General features: G+C 41.8%; 1 protein-coding gene across 1 annotated transcript in view; it reads left to right on the top strand.

The window, feature by feature from the left end:
- The window catches only part of PRKCE (protein kinase C epsilon), a 794842-nt gene that overhangs the window by 468072 nt on the left and 307721 nt on the right, over positions 1 to 19049 (top strand). The window contains exon 7 of the mRNA XM_007944393.2: positions 15113 to 15255. Within this exon, the coding sequence (XP_007942584.1) occupies positions 15113 to 15255 (143 nt within the window). The remainder of the gene's footprint in view (positions 1 to 15112; positions 15256 to 19049) is intronic.

Here is a 19049-nt window from a genome sequence, read left to right on the forward strand (position 1 = left end):
TCACTGCTGGGGGACTGTAAAATGATAAAACCACTGTGGAAAGCAGTATGGTGATTCCTTAAGAAGTTGAAAATAGAAATATCACTTGATCTAGCATTCCCATTACTAGATATAAATCCTAAAGAAGTGAGAGGCAAGACACAAACAGATGTATACATACCCATGTTCATCACAGTGCTATTCACAATAGCGAAGAGATGGAAGCAAAGAGTTCCCATCAATAGAAGAAAGGTTACCCAAACTATGGGACATACACACAACGGAATATTATGCAACACTGAAAAATAATGTAAGAATCTGAAAACTACCATATAATGTAGTAACTTGGAGAACATTATGCTGAGTGAAATAAGTCAATAACAGAAGGACAAGTATTGTATTAGTTCACTATTGTAAGCTCTGGTGGTGTAGTGCCTAAGCCATGTGACTGCTAACCAGAAGGCTGGTGGTTCAAACCTACCAGACACTTCTGTAGAGATACCGCCTTGGAAACCCAAGGAGGGATCTCTATGAGTCAGATTTGACTTGAAGGCAGTGAGTGTTTTTATTGTTTTCACTATTGTAAAAAGTCAAGGAAAGGTTTATATGTGGAAGGAAACTTTCTTTGTTGGTTACCAGGAGTGGGAGAGAAGGGGAGGAAACACTGTTAGATAGGTAGAGATAAGTGTTGATTTGGGTGAAAGGAAGGGTAATGTACTAAAAGTGAGTGATCAACATGGTAGCACTGAGGAAGAGGAAGACACAGAGAGGTACACAGGAGATACAGACAACAAAGATAAACCCTTTTACATATATAATACTGCATTATCAGTGATAAACATTAATCTACAGGTAAATAGATAGATAAACAGGCTGAATGGTCAGGTGTGTGTACGTGAAAGGGAATATACCCATGACCATATATAAGGTGGGCAGACAATATTTCTGCATATGAATTTGCTTGTGCTATAAGACTGTCCAAACATATAACAGAGCTAACAAGGGGCAAAGTTATGATAACTTCTTGGCCACAGCCAACCACCTTTAGGGAATTAGTAGTTGGACCTGTGGGCTCAGGACTAGAGTTGCAGGGAACATCAAGCTCAATTGGCATAACATGCTACACAAAAACATTGTTCTACATTCTGCTTTGGTGAATAGTGACTGGAGTCTTAAAAGCTTGCAAGCAGCCAAGGGTATCTCTTTGTCCAGAGCAAAGAAGAATGAAGAAAGCCAAAGATGCATGGAAACAATTAATCCAAGGGACTAGTAGACTAATGTGATCCTCAGCCTATATGACCGTGAGACCAGAAGAACTAAGTGGTGCCTGGCTACCACTGTCAGGCATTCAGAGGGGGATCGGTGCAGGAGATCCTGGATAGAGTTGAAGAACAATATGGAACAAAACTCAAAATCATGAAAAAAGACCAGGTTTACTTGTCTAACAGAGCCTGGTGAGACCCCTGAGACCGTGGCTCCTAGTTACCCTTCAGATCTGGAATAGAATTCACTCCTGTGGCTTCCAGCCAAACAATAGATAGGTGTAAAAGGTGAACATTTACATCAGATAGATACATTTCTTAGAGTGATCAATCGTGGGAGAACAGAAGGGCAGTGTTTACACAGGGAGATAGCTCAGGGGAGCAGGAATGCATAGGGAAGAAGGACACAAGGAAGAGCTAACTACAGGGAGTAAGTGAGAAGAGAGCTGTTTACATGATGGGGAATTGCAGTCAATGTCATGAAACAAAATGTGTATGAACTGCTGTATGGAAAATTAATTTGTTCTGTAAACTTTGACCCAAATCACAGTAAAAGTTTAAAAAAAAATTTTTAAAGAAGTGGTCAGTGGTGCCAAATGCTTCCAAGAGGTTATTTAAGGTAAGGAATGAGAATGGGGTAGGATTGCACAATAAGAAGGTCACTAGTGATCTTGACAGGAGCTGTCTTGGTAGGGTGGTGGAGATGGAAGCCCAAGTGCAGTAAGCTGAAATGAGAACAGAGGGTGAAGTTTTGGTATGATGATAGTCTGTGATGCTTTAATAAAGCTTGGCTTTGAAGGCCAGGAAACAGCTAAGGTAGCAAGATGGCAACAAATTGTTAAGGAAAGTTTTCTTGTTTTTAAGAAAGGAGCTATTTTTCAGAATATCATACGTACTTCTAAACTGTGGTAGTTATATTTGTGTGTCAACTTGGCTGGGCCTAGTTGAGTGACTGGGCAGTTGGATGTAGTATTTCCCATGATGAGACTGGCAATCAGCTCCATGGTGGAATCTATTAGAGCAGCTGAGTAGCTGCCTTTGGGTATGTGGTCTGCTTCCCATATATAAGAAACAACTTTGGGAATGGTCTCCAGTTTATAACATGCTTGAACCCCACGTGTTGCTGTGGTGTTCAGTGGCCTTCAATGCTCTGCCAATCTTGGGACTTTTGATGGACTTGAATTAATGGTCAGCTGTGTGGTTTGGTGACATCAGGACTGTGTCTTTTTACTTGTCAACCTTGGGTTTGTCAGTCTTAGCAGCCAGCAGCTGTCCTAGTGAGCTGGGAACAGGAGGCAGAGCTGAAGCCCAAGGCTGAGGAGCTTTCACCCAGCCCCTAGAACCTGGCACTTTGAACTCGGACTTAAAGCTTCCAAATTGTAAGAGAATAAACTCCTGTTTGTTAAAGCCATCACATTTGTGGTATATTTTTTGTCAGAGCGGTACTAGATAACCAGAACATAAACCAAACCAAACTCACTGCTGTTGAGTTGGATCTGACTCTTAGCGACGCCCCCTCCTTTGGTTTCTGAGGCGGTATCACTGAGGAAGTAGATTGCTCAACTTTCCTTCCAAGGAGTGGCCAGTGGATTTGAACCGCCAGCCTTCTGGTTAGCAGTCAAATGCCTTAGGCACACTACAACACCAGAGCTCCTATATGTACTTAGGAAAAAAAAAAAAGAGAGAAAAGGAGAGATTGATGAGTTGGGGGGCTATGGAGGTGATCATTGATCCCCTTGGGATATTCTTGGGGAGAATGATATTTTGTGCCCTTCAAGACAGAGGGAAGCCTGAAGACCAGACCTGGATGCAGATACATTTCTGATGTCAGGGATAGGAATCCAGGAGAAGGAGAGTGGGTAAAATGATCATGTGTGCTTTGAATCTGTTGAGGCCTTTGCAAAGACATTTCCTTTGTTTTCTGAAACAGGAGGTCCTTTCTGAAGTTGAGGGGAACAGTGGGGGTGTGGAAGTTATAAGAAAGGTGATGGGGTTAGAAATAATGTGGGAACTGGAGAGGATCCTGACTGTGTGGACACATCTGGGTCCTGTGTGTGCTTCCCACCACCTCAGAGGTGGGAGCACAGCCATTTGAACCTCCCTTCCGAGTATTCTTCCTAGCATATGTTCCCTAAAGGGAGCAAGACTTGTCTGAAATCTTCATTGGCATTAGATGAGATTAAAACAACAGAAGAAGAAAGAAATGGAGAGGGATCTTGAATGTTCTCAGAAGAGGAGTGATGGCTTTTGGAAGAGGAGGGTGATTGCCAAGAAGCATAGAGCCTGCTGAGGACTGCACCCTGATGAGGTGATGTCTGGTTTTCAGTAAATATATGAATTATTGATCTATCAAGGGGATCTAAATGAAGATGTTGTCATCTCATAAATATTGATATTTTAAGAAAGCAGCCCAGACACTCAGACATCGCTGCTTAGGCCTCAGGGGTCCCTGGATGACCCCAGAAGAAGGCAAGGCAGTGTGTTTGGCTCCTGTTTGGCAAGAAACACTTTCACCACTGATCAAATGAAAGGTGGAAAGAGTAAGGATGCTAGAGGAAGGATTCATGTTCTTGGGAGCCCAGGGAGCCATGGAGTCAACCACATGGAGCCTAGAAAACAAAGGCTGTTCTGAATTTAGTGCCTCCACAAAGGTTTCTCTCTTTTCTCTCTCTTCTTCCTCCATTATTGAGTCTTGGCCATTTTCCTTTTGTCCCTGTTCTTTCTGCTAATAATTGGTTTCCATACTTTGATCTCTCTTGATCCTTTTACATTCTTGAGTCTTTTTGCCCCTTCAGGCTCCTTTACTCTGTGGATGAGGTCTGGCCAGAAGAGGCCAGCATGGGCCCAGGGCATTAGTTCCTCTTGCCTAGGTCCAAGTGAGGTTCTGCTGCTATGATGACTTAGAGAAAGGAATCAGGACTTGGCCACTTGTCCAGAGTTACAAAGCTAGGTTTATAGAGCTCAAGTTTAAATATGGGCATCCTTACTCCATACCCTGCTCTGATCCATGCTCTACCCCCCAATCCTGTTAAGGAAGACTCAGCAGATGTTCCTCTTTGCTAGGTCATGCTGAACTATCCTCCTAGTCCCCTGGTCATGGTATGAGGTCATCCACTTGATCTGCTGGTCTGTGGCTTCAGCTTTGTGCTGGTCTCACTCTTGTGACTTGTGGTTGCTGTTAGTTGTCACAGTTAGCTTCCAACTCATGGCAACTCCATACACAATGGAATGAAACACTGCCTGGTCTTGTGCGATCCCCACAAACAGTCACAGATTATACCATTGAGATTTATATGGTTTCCACGGACTGGTTTTTTGGAAATAGATCACGAGGTTGTTCTTCCTAACCCCTGGGACTAGGGCCAGCTATTTTCAGAAAAACAAGTTTCTCAAGAGCTTGGGTCTACCAGGAATGATCGTGAGATTGTCCTGGTCACTTTGCCCTCACTAAAATTGCCCGAGCCACCTAAGTTGAGTATTGTGTTTATACTCTTCCAAGGACTGTCCCTTTCTTAGCCAGGTGGAAGGGGCATAATTGCCTCTATTTTACTGATAGACTGAGAGATTGGGCAAGCCCACAAGGCCATGAAACCAGAATCTGGACCTCAGCCTGCAGAGACCCCACTTCTGTGCTTAGGCTTGCCCCGCAGAAGGGTCAGACCCTTGAAGTTGCTCACAGACAATTGTTGGGTAACTGAGGTCCTTACTCAGGGGCAGAAAAACAGTGACACTAAGTGAGAAGGCAAGTAATTAATCACTTTCTTTTGTCTGATGATTCAAATGCCCATAGAGTCTCTCTGCAGACTCACTGTGGTGTGTATGAGCACCTCAGCTGTAATTAAACCATCCAGAAATGAGCTTCAGGTTTTCAAATACTAGCTTCACTAAGTCTCAAAGGCATTTGATTTCTCTCATTCTTCTCTTTAATTGTGTCCTTCCTCAACTGGCTGTTAGCCTCACAGGGAATCTGCTGGAACCTCCCCTATCTGCAGTTTTATCTGTCAGCTGAGCCCCTATCCCACACTACCTTTTAAAAGGTGAAAAAGGCATCCAGTATCTTATGTTACATTTCTATCTCTAAACAAGGTATGGGGTTCTCACCTGCCCTATGACCTGCTCCCAGACCCTATTCCTCTTCTGCCAATGCTCCCACACTCACGTCCCTGGAACAGCAGTTCTGGAGTCATTAGCCATAAGGGTCAATTTAACAACAAAACCAGGCCTTTTCACCAGTTGACTGTCTGCCCTGCAGGGTCCTGCTGTGGCCTGGTTTTTCTCATTCATGTCTGAGGTGGGCCCTGCTCTGCCTGTCCACTCCTGCTCACATTACAACTCTGTACATCTTCCCGGAGGCAAAGGCAGCCATGCAGGTGTAGTCCCAGGGAGGCCTGGCCTGGAGATTCTGATGAAATCCCTCTCTGGTTCCAAGCCTTTCTGAGGAGCATTAGGAGTAGCCAGTCTTAAAGGCACTCTAACCTTTCATTTTCATGAACTAATTGATGGAGAGCCACTGGCTATGCTTCACTTACTCTCCAGGAATTAATGGAGAGCTGGTCATTGTGTTTGAGAACAAGCTCCATAGAGAGCTGTGGTCTCTGGAGGTCACAGGCTGTGAGCCTGGAGAGCTACCCATATACAGGGCACCCTGGCTTGGTACCCTTGGGATTTCAGCTGCCCTCCCGTCTTCTAAGAACAATATGAACATGATGATCTCAGCCATGTACCACCTGGGACAGCTGTGTGAAAACCCATAAAGACAAGAGGACAACAGGAAAAAGATTTTTTTTTCCTTCTTTCTTTCTTTCTATTAAAAGTATTTTAGGTATTTAAAAACAATAAAGACATGAAAAATAATTTTTATTCTAATCACTTCTGAAAATGTCAGTCCTTTACCAAATTTTTTTTTTTACCAACTATACCCCTTGCTTCAATTTTTAATTATATTTTTAGAATTAAAAATAAAGCACGCACACACACACACATTAGTAATATGTGAGTAATATATTCTTACTCTAAAAAATTCAAGGAAGACTTAAGTGTAGGCATGTGTGTGTGTGTGTGTGTGTGTGTGTGTTTAAAATATTAAAATCCTTTGTGTTGTGTTCCCACTGGATCCCGAGTGTTAACTGCTATTAGCAATTTGATACAAGTCCTCTCAGACCTTTTTATGCACGTTTGCTGTGTGGATACTTGCACACACACTGCACACACACATACACTCACACACAGGATATTATTTATCTATTGCTGCATAACAAATTATCTCAAACTTTACAGCTTGAAACAAGAAACAGATAGGTGCACACCCATGTTCATCACAGCATTATTCACAATAGTAAAAAGATGGAAACATCGTAAGTGCCCATCAACAGATAAATGGATTAAAAAAAGTAGAGTACATATACATAATAGAATACTAGCAATGTTATAGAATAATAGTGAATCTGTGAAACACCTCATAACATGAATGAACCTAGATGATATTATGCTGAATGAAATTAGTCAATTGGAAAAGGACCAATGAGATCACTACTGTAAAAAGTCAAGAAAAGGTTTAAAAAAACAAAACAAAAAAAAAAAGCAAACATTTATTATCTCAGAGTTTCTGTGGGTCAGAGTCTGGATGTGACTCAGCCAGGTGCCCCTGACTCAAATCTCGCATGGGTCACAGTCACACTGACATCTGGGCTGTGGTCTCATCTGAAGGCTCAATGAAGAGAGGATCTGCTCCCAAGCTGACTCACGTGGCTGTGGCCAGGCCTCAAGTCCCCTCAACACCTTGCTGGCTGTTGTCTGGAGCCATTAGTTCCTCACCACATGAGCCTCTCCACAGGGTACCTCACAACATGGCATCTAGCTTCCTTCTGAGCAAAAGAGTAAGAGAATAAGCAAGGATACCCAAATAATCTTTTTGTAACCTAATCTCAAAAATGGCATCTAGCCCTTTTGATGTTTTCTAATCATTAAAAGAGAGTCCAGCCCATAGTAAATGAGAGGAAATTACACAAGGGCGTAGACCCATTGAAGTCCTACAGTAACTTTAAACCCTTGTCTTTTTGTTGTTGTGCTAGTTTGTTTTTAAATCAAACCATGGTAACTGGCTACATTACCTACATGATCAGTGAAAGCCTGTGTAGTGAGTTTAGGATTTTTGTTTCCTATGATCTGTTGATGGAGTTCTTGGTGGCACAGTGGTTAAAGCATTCAGCTGTTAACCAAAAGATCTGCAGTTCAAACTCACCAGCTATTCCACAGGAGAAAGATGAGTCAGTCTGCTTCTGTAAAGATTTACAGCTTTGGAAATCCTATGGAGCAGTTTTCTCTATCCTGTAGAGTCACTATGAGTTAGAATCAACTTGATAGCAGTGAGTTCTTATGGGTGGTCGGAGCCTGGTCTGATAGTTGTCATTTATGCTGCCTACGTATTACTGATTTCCTTAGAGGAAGAACACACTGAAAAACATGCCATCTTGGCTTGTGCAAGGCATCATGGAGAACTTAGAAACAAAGCTTTCCTTAACCCTCTAGAAGCTTGCACTCTACTTATATTTTTAGAATTAAAAAAAAAGCACACACACACACATTAGTAATATGTGAATGATATATTCTTACTCTAAAAAATTCAAGGAAGACTTGAGTGTAGGTGTGTGTATGTGTGTGTGTGTGTGTGTATGTGAAAAGCTAAATAAAACAAAAAACAACTAAACCCATTGCTACTGAGTCTATGCCAACTCACAGTGACCCTATATGACAGAGTAGAACTGCCCTATGGGGTTTTTGAGAGAGTAAATATTTACAAAAGCAGACTGCCACATCGTTCTACCACAAAGTGGCTGGTAGATTCAAACAACCAGCCTTGTAGTAGCAGCCAGTTGCTTTAACCACTGTGACACCAAGGTTCCTTAAAAAGCTAAGTAACAGAAAATAATTTAGACAGTGAGTTAGAAATAAGTGTGAGAAATTCAGAGATAAGGGGGACCAGAAGGGGCTCAGGTGCCTAGGAAAGACTATTGGAGAGGGTAGGCTTGAGGAATGAGGGAGGGGATGGATGTAGAGAGTAGGGTGAGGGGAGGATGTTCTAGGCAGGCAACAAGCAATGAGTAGAGGGCAAGGAAGGTGAAAGCTGTTCAGTGTTCGGTGCTAAAATACAGCAAGAGTATTCTTGGTTTGTCTGGAATCCTTTGCAATATAGCATCTGACAGTGCCTAAGAACCATCATCAATGTCCTCATCATGCATGGAAGATCCAGGCAGAGTTCTGGTCTGAGGAATGTGGGATAGAAGATAATTAGATAATCATATCCCCTGGAAACACTGAATGATGGTTCTAGTGTTCTCAGTAATCCAGCTCTCTTTCTGGTGACCTTTTGGTGTGCCAGCAGGACCCCAAGGAACTACACAATGCCACCCCTCTAACTGCTCCTTATTTATACTCTCCTGCCACTGACAACCTCATCATACAATTACACAGTTCCCTCTTTACAGTTGTCATTTCTCTACATTTCTGAGCATGGCAGGGAATTATGCTATATTATAAAATTGAACCTTTCCCTCACTCACTCTCAAGGGCAAAATTACCCCTTCAGTTTCTGCAGGACTGACTCTTCAGGCATGGCTTTGTCACTGTTCTCAGAAGGTCATCTGATTACCAAATAGCCTGACTCCCCTCATTGCAATCTGAGCTGTAATCACACTTATTAAAAGGTGGGAAAGTGGGACTTCTAGAAAGATGGAGGACTAGGCAGACAAGCGACACAGACCCTCTTCAACAAAGAAAAGAGAAACCACTTGACAGAGATACAGAAGATAATCACGGAGCCCTGAGCTTTGAAAGGAACTATACAGAAGTGCATTAGGCACCAACTAGTGGAAAAACCTGAACAAAAACAGTGAGCACAGAGCCTATTGGAGCTGTGGACTGTCAGCTACTCTGATGGGACCAACAGCCTGAATATTTCCAAGTGGTGTTGGGACCTGAGAATTGACCGAAAGATCAGCCCAGGTCACCAAGGGCTGCAGGGATGACTGCGCTGGTGACCTATGACTAGGAAGGGAAACAGCAAGGAGGGAGACAACCTGAGCTGTGGACTTTTGGCTGTCCAGAGGGTACAGCCTTTTTGATTGTTTACACACAGCAGCCATTTTGGATATTTATAGTGACTGAGGGTGCAGCCATTTTGAATGTTTATAAGCAGTGGCCATTTTGGATATTTAAAGAGATCAAGGGTGCAGCCATTTTGAATGTTTATAAGTGTTGGCCATTTTAGATATTTAAAGTGACTGAGGGTGCAGCCATTTTGAACCTTCACAAGTGGCAGCCATTTTGGATTTAAAAGTGATAGCATTCTCATTCGGATTCCAGGGACCTAAGAATAGGCTCTGTTTGCCAAGGTCGGTAGGGACAAATGAGAGGCTGACAACAGGGAAGGAGACAGGTGGTGAGTGTACAAGTGATGTCAGCTAGTGAATAGAGGAGCACAGCACCAGTACCCTGCTTATGTAGATAATGTACAAACAAAACAAAATGAAAATCATGGGCAAGTCACTTCAACATACAATCACCAATTAAATGTAAACACAAAAACATCACAATGCCTCAGAGACAACAGAGCATCACAGTCCACTTAAAGAAGCAAGATAAAGCAGGAGAAACAAGGGACCAGGATACAGACCCAAAACACATCCCTGAGGAAGATGCAGCATTGGATCTCCCTGATAAGGAATTCAAAAGAATTATATTTAGTAGGAATCCTCAATGAATTGAGAGGCAGATCAAGGAAAACATTGGCAAAATTGAGGAGAAAATCCTACAACAATTTTGAAAGACAATACAAGAACTAAATAACAAAATAAATGAAAAATTAGAAATGATACAAAATCTACACACAGAAATCCAGAAGATTAATAGTAAATTTTCAGGAATAGATAACACATTGAACGAGCAAAGGAATAGAATTCAATCAATGGAAGACAGAATTAGTGAGATTGAAGGCAAATACCTCCATACTTCTTTGGAAAGGGATCAATCAGAAACAAGATCAAAACCAAATGAAGAAAGCCTAAGGATCATGTGAGATACCATCAAAAGGAATAACTTACATGTAATTGGAATTTCCGAACAGGAAGACACAAATAAAACCAGAGAAAATTGTCGAAGATTTGTTGGAAGAGGATTTTCCTGGTATGATGAAAGATGAGAATATATCCATTCAGGGAGTGTAATGGACCCCAAACAGGATAGACCCCAAAAGAAAATCACCCAGACATATCATCATCAAACTCACTAAAACCAAAGACAAAGAAAGAATCCTGAAAGCAGCACAGGAAAAACCAAAAGTTACCTCCAAGGGGCAACCAATAAGACTAAGTTTTGATTTCTCATCAGAAACCATGCAGGTGAGAAGATAATGGGATTGTATATATAAAACCCTGAAAGAGAAAAATTTCCAACCAAGAATTATATACCCAGAAAAACTGTCACTCAAATATGATGGTGAAATTATGAAATTAAGGGAATTTGTTAAAACCAGACCAACCTTACAAGAGATGCTAAAGGGTGCAACAACAGTAAACAACTGACCATTGACACACATAATGATATAACCCAGAAACCAACCCAGCTATGGAAATATCCAAAGTAAATAAGCCTACAATATTATAAATAGGGAACAAGAGATATCAATTGACAAATGAGGACAACTGCAAACCAAAAAGAGGGAAAAAAACTGTCGTTACAGAACTTCTAGATGATAGGGAAATCAAGACAACTACAAGACAGAACAGACTGTTCTAAACTAGGGAAGAAAACTATAAATCACAGGGTAACCCCAAAGAAAAATGATAAACCTTCACATCAAAATAAAAAAGAAGACCAGCACAAATATTTAGCAAATACTAAAACAATAGCAACGAAGGAAGTGATAACACAATTCATAAACAGGACGAGCTCAGCATAGAAAATTATATAAAACAAAGAAATTGACACCATGAAAAAGCACATAACAAAAATGACAGCAACAAATTCATATTTGCAGATAATTACATATCTGGCAAGGGACTTATCTCTAAGATTTATAGAAAACTCCAATGCCTCAATAGCAAAGGAATTAAAATCCAATTGAAAAATGGGCAGAAGATATGAATAGACACTTGATAGCAAAAAGATGGAAACAACGTACATGCCCATCAGCAGAAGAGTGGATGACCAAACTATGGTACATACACACAATGGAACGCTATGCAGCACTAAAGAATAATGTAGAGTCTGCAAAACTCCGCATAATATGGATGAATTTGGAGGACATTATGTTGAGTGAAATAAGTCAATCACAGAAGGACAAATATAGTATTAGTTCATTGTTGTGGAGGGTCAAGTAAAGGTTTATATGTGGAGGGAAGCTTTCTTTGTTGGTTGCCAGAGGTGGGAGGGGAGGGGAGAGAACACTGTGAGGAAAAAAAAAAAAAAAAAAAAAGGTGGGAAAGTAGAAACAGTCTCCCAGAGAAACATAGACTGTGCTACTTGACGGCATATAACAACAACATAGGCGATGAAGGTCAGTGTTCCCGAACCCTGATCTGTCATGACAATGTATCTGCTGCTGCTGCTCCACCCAGTGCATAGTAGGTGCTCTGCAAACATGTGATGCATAACTGGGTAACAATAGACTATTGATATCTTTTTAGAAGAATCCCTAGCAAAGCTCCTCTGATTCTTCCTATCATAACTGCATCCTGGTAAAAGCAACTGAAAATGAACATTAAGAGGCTCAGTATATATATTTACCTTGGTAAATACTCGAAAGACTGGAAATCAGGGACTCAAACAGATACTTGTATACCAATTGCAGCACTATCCACAATAGCCAAAAGATGGAAACCACTTGCATCCATCAACAGATGAATGGATAAGCAAAATGTGGTATATACATACAATGGACTATTATACAACCATAAAGAGAAATAAGTCTTGATGCATGCCACCACCTGGGTGAACCTTGAAATCATTATGCTGAGAGAAATAAGTCAATCATAAAAGGACAAATGTTGTATGGTCCCACTTACTTGAAATACCTAGAATAGGCAAATCTACCAAGAAAGAAAGTAGATTAGTGGTTACTAGTAGCTGGAAGGAAAGGAGATTAAGGGCTTATTGCTTAAGGGGTACAGAGTTTCTATTTGGGGTGATAAAAATGTTTTGGAAATAAATAGTGGTGGTTCATGGTACCAAAATAAAAAGAAAGAGAAAGAGTCAATCTCGAAAGAGAAGTTGTCAAAAGGTCATCCAGGGCTGAGTAGATTGACAACCCATTGCTAATGCCCCAGGCTCCTTAATGAGATGTGGCAGGGGTTTGGCCCCTGTTAATGTGAATGTTAATATGAATGAGGATTCCCTGGGTGGTCCAAACTGTTAAGCTATCAGCTACTAACTGGAAGGTTGGAGGTTCAAATCTACTCAGAGACACCTCAGAAGAAAGGCCTGGTGATCTAATTCCAAAAGATCAGGCATTGAAAAACCTATGGAGCACAGTTTTACTCTGACACACATGGGGTGGCCATGAGTCAAAGTCAAATCCAAAACAAGTGGCTTTAATGTGAATGAACCTGAAGGTTCTTTTAGTTCCAAATGGCACATCCACTTTCTTTTACTTGCCTGTAGCCTCCCTGTGGTGGCCACAAGCATCCTGAAGCCCAGCTCCCCTGGTGTCTGCCTGTGTTATCTCTGAGTTCTTCTTCCTTGGAGAGCTTTGCCATCATACCTCCAGACTCTCAAAGCACGTCAAAGGCACCACCTACCTCATGACATCCATTTTAATGATGTATTATTATATTTTTTTGTTTTGTCTTTATTTTTACATATGAAGACAACTACATAGCTTTCCTTAGGAAACAGCAGAATTTTAAAAAGTAATGAGGGAAGATTTTAAAGACTGTTTCTACTTTACTGATTTGTCACTCAAAGCTGTTTTATTGGATGGACAGGTCTGGCATTTCGACACCAGAGGGCGCCAGTGTTTAAGTTATGTAGGCAAGTTGCCTAAGAAATTGTCTTCATTTGGTTCCTTTATTTTTGTTCTTTCTGTCACCCAACTCATGAAGAGGCAGAGAGAGGGTTTTCATGGGGTCATTGGGCAGGAGCAGGTAAGGTGACTGGTGTCAAATGGCATCTGTTGCTGAGGGGAGAGGGAGTGAGAATTCTGAGCAGAATGTGGTTGTGTGGGGTTCTGGTCTCACTGATACTCTGCCAGTTTTATCTTCAGACTAAGGATTTTCAGGCCGTTATTAGGAATACTTCATTTTCTCAAGTGAGCACCATGGCTGGGCTGTGGTAGAACTTTCTTGTTTGTGTTGTCTAAGAAAGTATTCCCACCTAAGCCTCCCCAGCCTTTAGCCCCTTGAGTCTATTGGGCTCAGTTGCTCACTTGAACTCTTTCCAAGCCTCGGGTGGGGATCTGTGCTGTCCCCTCCCCCAGGCCAGTGATCAGGTCCTTCAGGGCCCATCCTCCCTGATTTCTTTCCAATAACAGTTTATATTTTTACCTTTGATGTGCTACACCAAGGCAACTGAATGACATGGCTAAACAAAGACATTCAAGCATGGCTTTGTTCCTTTGAAATGGGAGTATAGATCTGAAAGGAGCCTTGGAGGCCACCTCATTCAATTGGCTCATTTTCAGATGAGCATCTTGACAGGCATGCCCCTCTCGGTGATAGCAACACTTTATGAGAGTAATAGGGTGGAATGTATACATGTGACTTACTTGGGTCCAGAATCCAGATAAACAATCAGGTTCTTTTATGGTCCGTGTTCTGCACCTGTACTAAGCAGGAACAGAGTGAGTAAATCCCACCTTCATTGCTAACCATGTTGTAAGGATCAGCATGAATCCAATCCCCAAAATGTGGAAATGAATTTAGCCCTCAACCTCTCACTTCTCCATTTTTGTCACCCTGCTGCTTACATGGCATGCTCTCTCTCTCCAGCCCTAGCCAACCAGGGCTAGGTCAGAACTCACAAATTAGACCCTGTCTTTCAAGACCAGCTCTCCATACAGCAGTTCTCAGGCCCCAGGCAACCGGAACTAGGTCAGAGCTCATACATTAGAAGGTCACTTTCCTTCAAACTGCCAAACCGGCAGACATCTGCCCCTGCTGGTGATCACTGATCATGTGGGATTGTTAATTTACAGGACTGATTCACAGAATTTCGTGGAGAACAGACCGTATTTAGGGCTAAAATTTTATTACAACTAAAAAGGATATAAATAAAGACACATATAGAGTGAGGTCTGGGAAGGGTGCAGTGTAGGGGTTCCAAGTCCCAAGGAGGGACACACTACCCTCTCTTGTGCATGGTCACCAACCAGGAAGCTCCTTTGAGCCTCAGGACTCAAGACTTTTATCAGCCCCACTTATCTCTCTATGATAGATTACATCATGCCCCCTGAGGCTTAGTCAGCATTGAGCTCCTAGATGGTCCTTCTTGGTCTGTTCAGCCTCTGTTCAATAGCCTCAGGTGTTGGTACAGCTCAAAAGAACCAGAAATAAAGGCTAATTGCCTTCTGCGGGTGACCTCACACCTTGTAACTCCCTGGAAGGAAATGTGGAATTTGTTTATTTATCCATATGTAGTATATACAGGAAGAATAACTGGAAAGAAGTAACTAGAAAGTTAGCAGTGGTTACCTCTGCATGGTAATCTGGTGAATAATTGTATTTCTTTGTGGTGGGATGATGGGTAATTTAAGTTTTTCTCTTTATATTTTTCATTTTTTGAAATTCCATTGAATGAGCATGTATTACTTTTATTATCAGAAAAAAGGTCATGTCTGAGGGCATGAGTATTTGAAAGTGTCTCCTCCATGTCTCCTACAGTCTGCAAGATGAACGTTCACCGTCGATGTGAGACAAATGTTGCCCCCAACTGTGGAGTAGATGCCAGAGGAATTGCCAAGGTACTGGCAGACCTAGGTGTCACTCCAGACAAGATCACCAATAGTGGCCAGAAGAGGAAAAAGGTAACCAGCTTGGTGGTTTCTGGAACCATTTATAGGTCAGCACTTCAAGGCACCTCACTACAAGAGTACCGTGTAGTAAAGTATTAAGATTTAAATTTGCAATATTCACTCAAAACACCGTATGTTTAATTGGGGATGGGGTAGGGAGCAGCAAGCAGGTAACATTATAGTTGCCTTCAGTTGCAAATATGGGGAAACTCTAAACAAACCTCTAGGGTAACACTTGCCAGAGCAACATAAGCTTTGAGATGAGGATTTTGAAATCTCATCTAGAGAAAACATAACAACTTTGGACAAAAAAAATATGTATTTCTCTGCCTCCAGAAATGGCATGAAAGCAATGTCAGTGTCTGATCCTGGCCCCTGGTATATTGTAATGAGGATAAACGGATGGAGAGCTGGAACCACATTCTTTTCTGGGGAGGAAGCCAAGAAGATTTGTGATAGTACCAGCACTCAGCTGCCTGAAGAATATTGTTAACATCCCCCAACATGAAACATCTGGGCCTTTCTTTGAGGACAAAAGCCCTGTCTCTATCCATATAACATTTTGAATGTCAGCAGGAAGAGATCCATTTGCTAAAATGTTGTTTTGGTAAGTAAGGTTTCACAGATATAAAGAGACCAAGCATAGTGCCTAAGGCACTTGACTGCTAACTGGAAAGCTGGGAGTTCAAACCCATCAGCCACTCTTCAGAAGTAAGATTGGACAATCTACTTCCATAGTGACACTGCCTTGGAAACTCAGCGAGGGATCACTATGAGTTGGGGCTGACTCGACGGCACTTAACAAGAACAACAACAAAGATACCTAAAGGCATTTTGTCTACAGGCCCTTCTTTAACCTTGGTTCCTAGCCTAAAGTAAGTTATGAAAAAATATGGAGGAAACTTACATGCATATTACCAAGTAAAAGAAGCTAGTCTGAAAAAGAACCATGTGTTCTGAAGTTCTGGAAAAGGCAAGGCTATAGAGACAGTGAGGAGATCAGTGGTTGTTGGGGCTCGGGGTGGAGAGGGATGATTAGATGGCATGGCACAATGATTAGATGGCGTAACACATTTTTAGGGCAATGAAGCTATAATGGTGGACACGTGAGACGTTATGCATTTGTCTAAACTCATAGGGCAGTACAACAGAAAGAGTGATTCCTAATGTAAGCTGGGCTTTAGTTAGTAATAATGTATCAGGGTTGGTTCATCAGTTGTAACAAATGTATCACACTAATGCAAAATGTTCATAATAAATAATTGTGTACAGGGGAGAGGGATATATGAGAACTCTGTACTTTCTGCTCACTTTTTCTATAAACTTAAACTATTCTAAAAACCAGGTCTTTTTTTTTTTTTTAAAGTAACTTATGAGAACTTTAGAATCACATTAACTGGGCAAGAAATCCTGATGGGGGTTGAGTGGGGAGCAGTCCTCGTTGCCCCACTTCAGGCATTCTCAAGCTTTTTCCTAGAAAAGCAGGTGGGACAAGAGGTACCTCTACACTCTTGACTGCTAAATGCTCTCCCTAAACTTTGCCCTGAAATACCTGCTAGAGGGCCATCGTTTCCCAGACAGCTTCACGTTTTAGAAGCTGCTACACTTTTTCTCTGCTGACTCTCAGAAGAGCTTTTTCCCTTGAACGGGAAGAGTTGTGTCATTTTCATCTGACTAATATCTCCTCCATCGGTACCTTCTCAATAAAAAAAGTTGGTTTCCAGGCATTGGAGAAAAAATTATCTTCTCTCTGGTTGAGTTAACTGTAGGACTTTGTGCCTCTGGTGGCTCTTCTCTGGTCTGTAAATCCATCTACTGGGAATAGGACTTCTGTTGTTGGCCCAGGGAGTTGGAACTGCAAGCAAAATGCCAGCACCCAAGAAAGTAATGCCAAGAGGCAGGCTCAGTGAGTGCCCTGTGATAATGTTTTGAATAGTTACTTTGTCTCACTACTTTGGTCATGTTGTCAGAGTGGACCATTCTCTGGAGAAGGTATCGTGCTTGGTAAAGGGGAGGGTCAAATCAAGCTCAATTGGCATAACATACTACACAAAAACATTGTTCCACATCCTGTTTTGGCAAGTGGCGACTGGGATCTTAAAAGCTTGCAAGTGGCCGTCTGGATGCAACGATGGGTCTCTCCTCATCCAGAGCAAAGAAGAATGAAGAAAACCAAAGATGCATGGAAGCGATTAGTCCAAGGAACTAAGTAGACCATGCGATTCTCAGCCTATGTGACCACGAGACCAGAAGAACTAGATAGTGCCTGGCTGCCACTGTCAACCACTTGGAGGGGGCACCATGTAGGAGATGCTGAATAAAGTGGGAGAGCAATATGGAACAAAACTCAAAATCATGAAAGAAGACCAGGTTTTCTAGTCGAATAAAGCAGGTGCGACCCCTGAGACTGTAGCTACCTTTCAGGTCTGGAATTGAACTCATTCCTGTGGCTTCCAGCCAAACTATAGACAGGCATATGGGCTGAACATTTATATCAGGTAGATACACTACTCAGAGTGATCGATCATGAGAGAACAGAAGGGCATTGTTTGCACAAGAAGACAACTCAGGGGGCAGGAGTACCTGGAAGGGAAGGACACAGGGAAGAAGTAACTACAGGGAGGAAAGTGGGAAGAGAGCAGTTATATTGTGGGGAATTGCAGTCAATTTCATGAGACAAAATGTGTATGAACTGCTATATGGAAAATGAATTTGCTCTGTAAACTTTCACCCAAATCACGATAAAAATTAACAAACAAACAAACAAACAAGTGGAGAGTCAGTGAAAAAGAAGCACCTCAACGAGATAGATTGATACAGTGGCTGCAACGATGTGCTCAGGTACAGCAAGGATTGTGACCGGTGCAGGACTGGACAGTGTTTCATTCTGTTGTACATAGGGTCACTGTAAGTCAGAACCAACTCGACGGCACCTAACAACAACAACAACAACAGCAGTATCTTTTTCGGGAGACATCATTGTTTTATCCCTTGTTAGAAGCAAAGGGAATCTATACTGATGGTTATGAAATATCTTAAAGAGAACTCATACCTACCTTCTCCTTTATATTTACATGGGCTGTAATCGAGTGCCTGAATGTTATCAAATGTTAATGCTCTAAGCTGCTAACCAAAAGTATGGATGTTCGAGTCCACCCAGAGCTGTCTTGGAAGAAAGTTCTGGCAATCTACTTCCAAAGAGTCAACATTGAAAATCTGATGGAGTGGAGTTGTGCTCTGACACACGCAGGGTCGCCATGAGTTGGAGTCAACTGACGGCAACTGATTGACTGGTTATAATGCTATCTATCTTGGATCTGAGGGGGCCTGGTTTTTGGTCTTGGTGCTAGGAAGTCAACATAGAGAAATTCAGGAGGGGCAAAGTGTTGGACTATGGAACTCATTACCAATGTTTTTATTGCTGTGATACGTGATACTTCTGATGCAAACATTAGAAAAAGCTAAGTGATAAGCCATAATGTTTCAGTTAGTGTGAGAGGATGGGAGGGTAGTGCTTTAGATCAGAAGTTAAAAGGGCTTCTTTGCAGGAGTGTCAGGCTTGCTGGCACTTCAGTTCCCCTATGTTGCCCCAGCAAGTGGTCCAGCATCTGGAAGGAATGAGTGTACATGGCAGGTGAATGGAGTAAAAGTGGGCAGAGATGCCTGTGATCTCCTAGGCCAAACTGCTCATTTTAATGGGGACTTACAATGAATATGTCAGTTGTATAATGCAAAGAGAGAACCTTCATGTAAACTATAGCCTCTAGTTATTAAATAAATAAATAAATACAAAGTTAAAAAAAAAA

Source organism: Orycteropus afer, unplaced genomic scaffold (genome assembly GCF_000298275.1).
Source record: "Orycteropus afer afer isolate SDZICR_OR568_19922 unplaced genomic scaffold, OryAfe1.0 scaffold00124, whole genome shotgun sequence".
Taxonomy (NCBI): Eukaryota; Metazoa; Chordata; class Mammalia; order Tubulidentata; family Orycteropodidae; genus Orycteropus; species Orycteropus afer.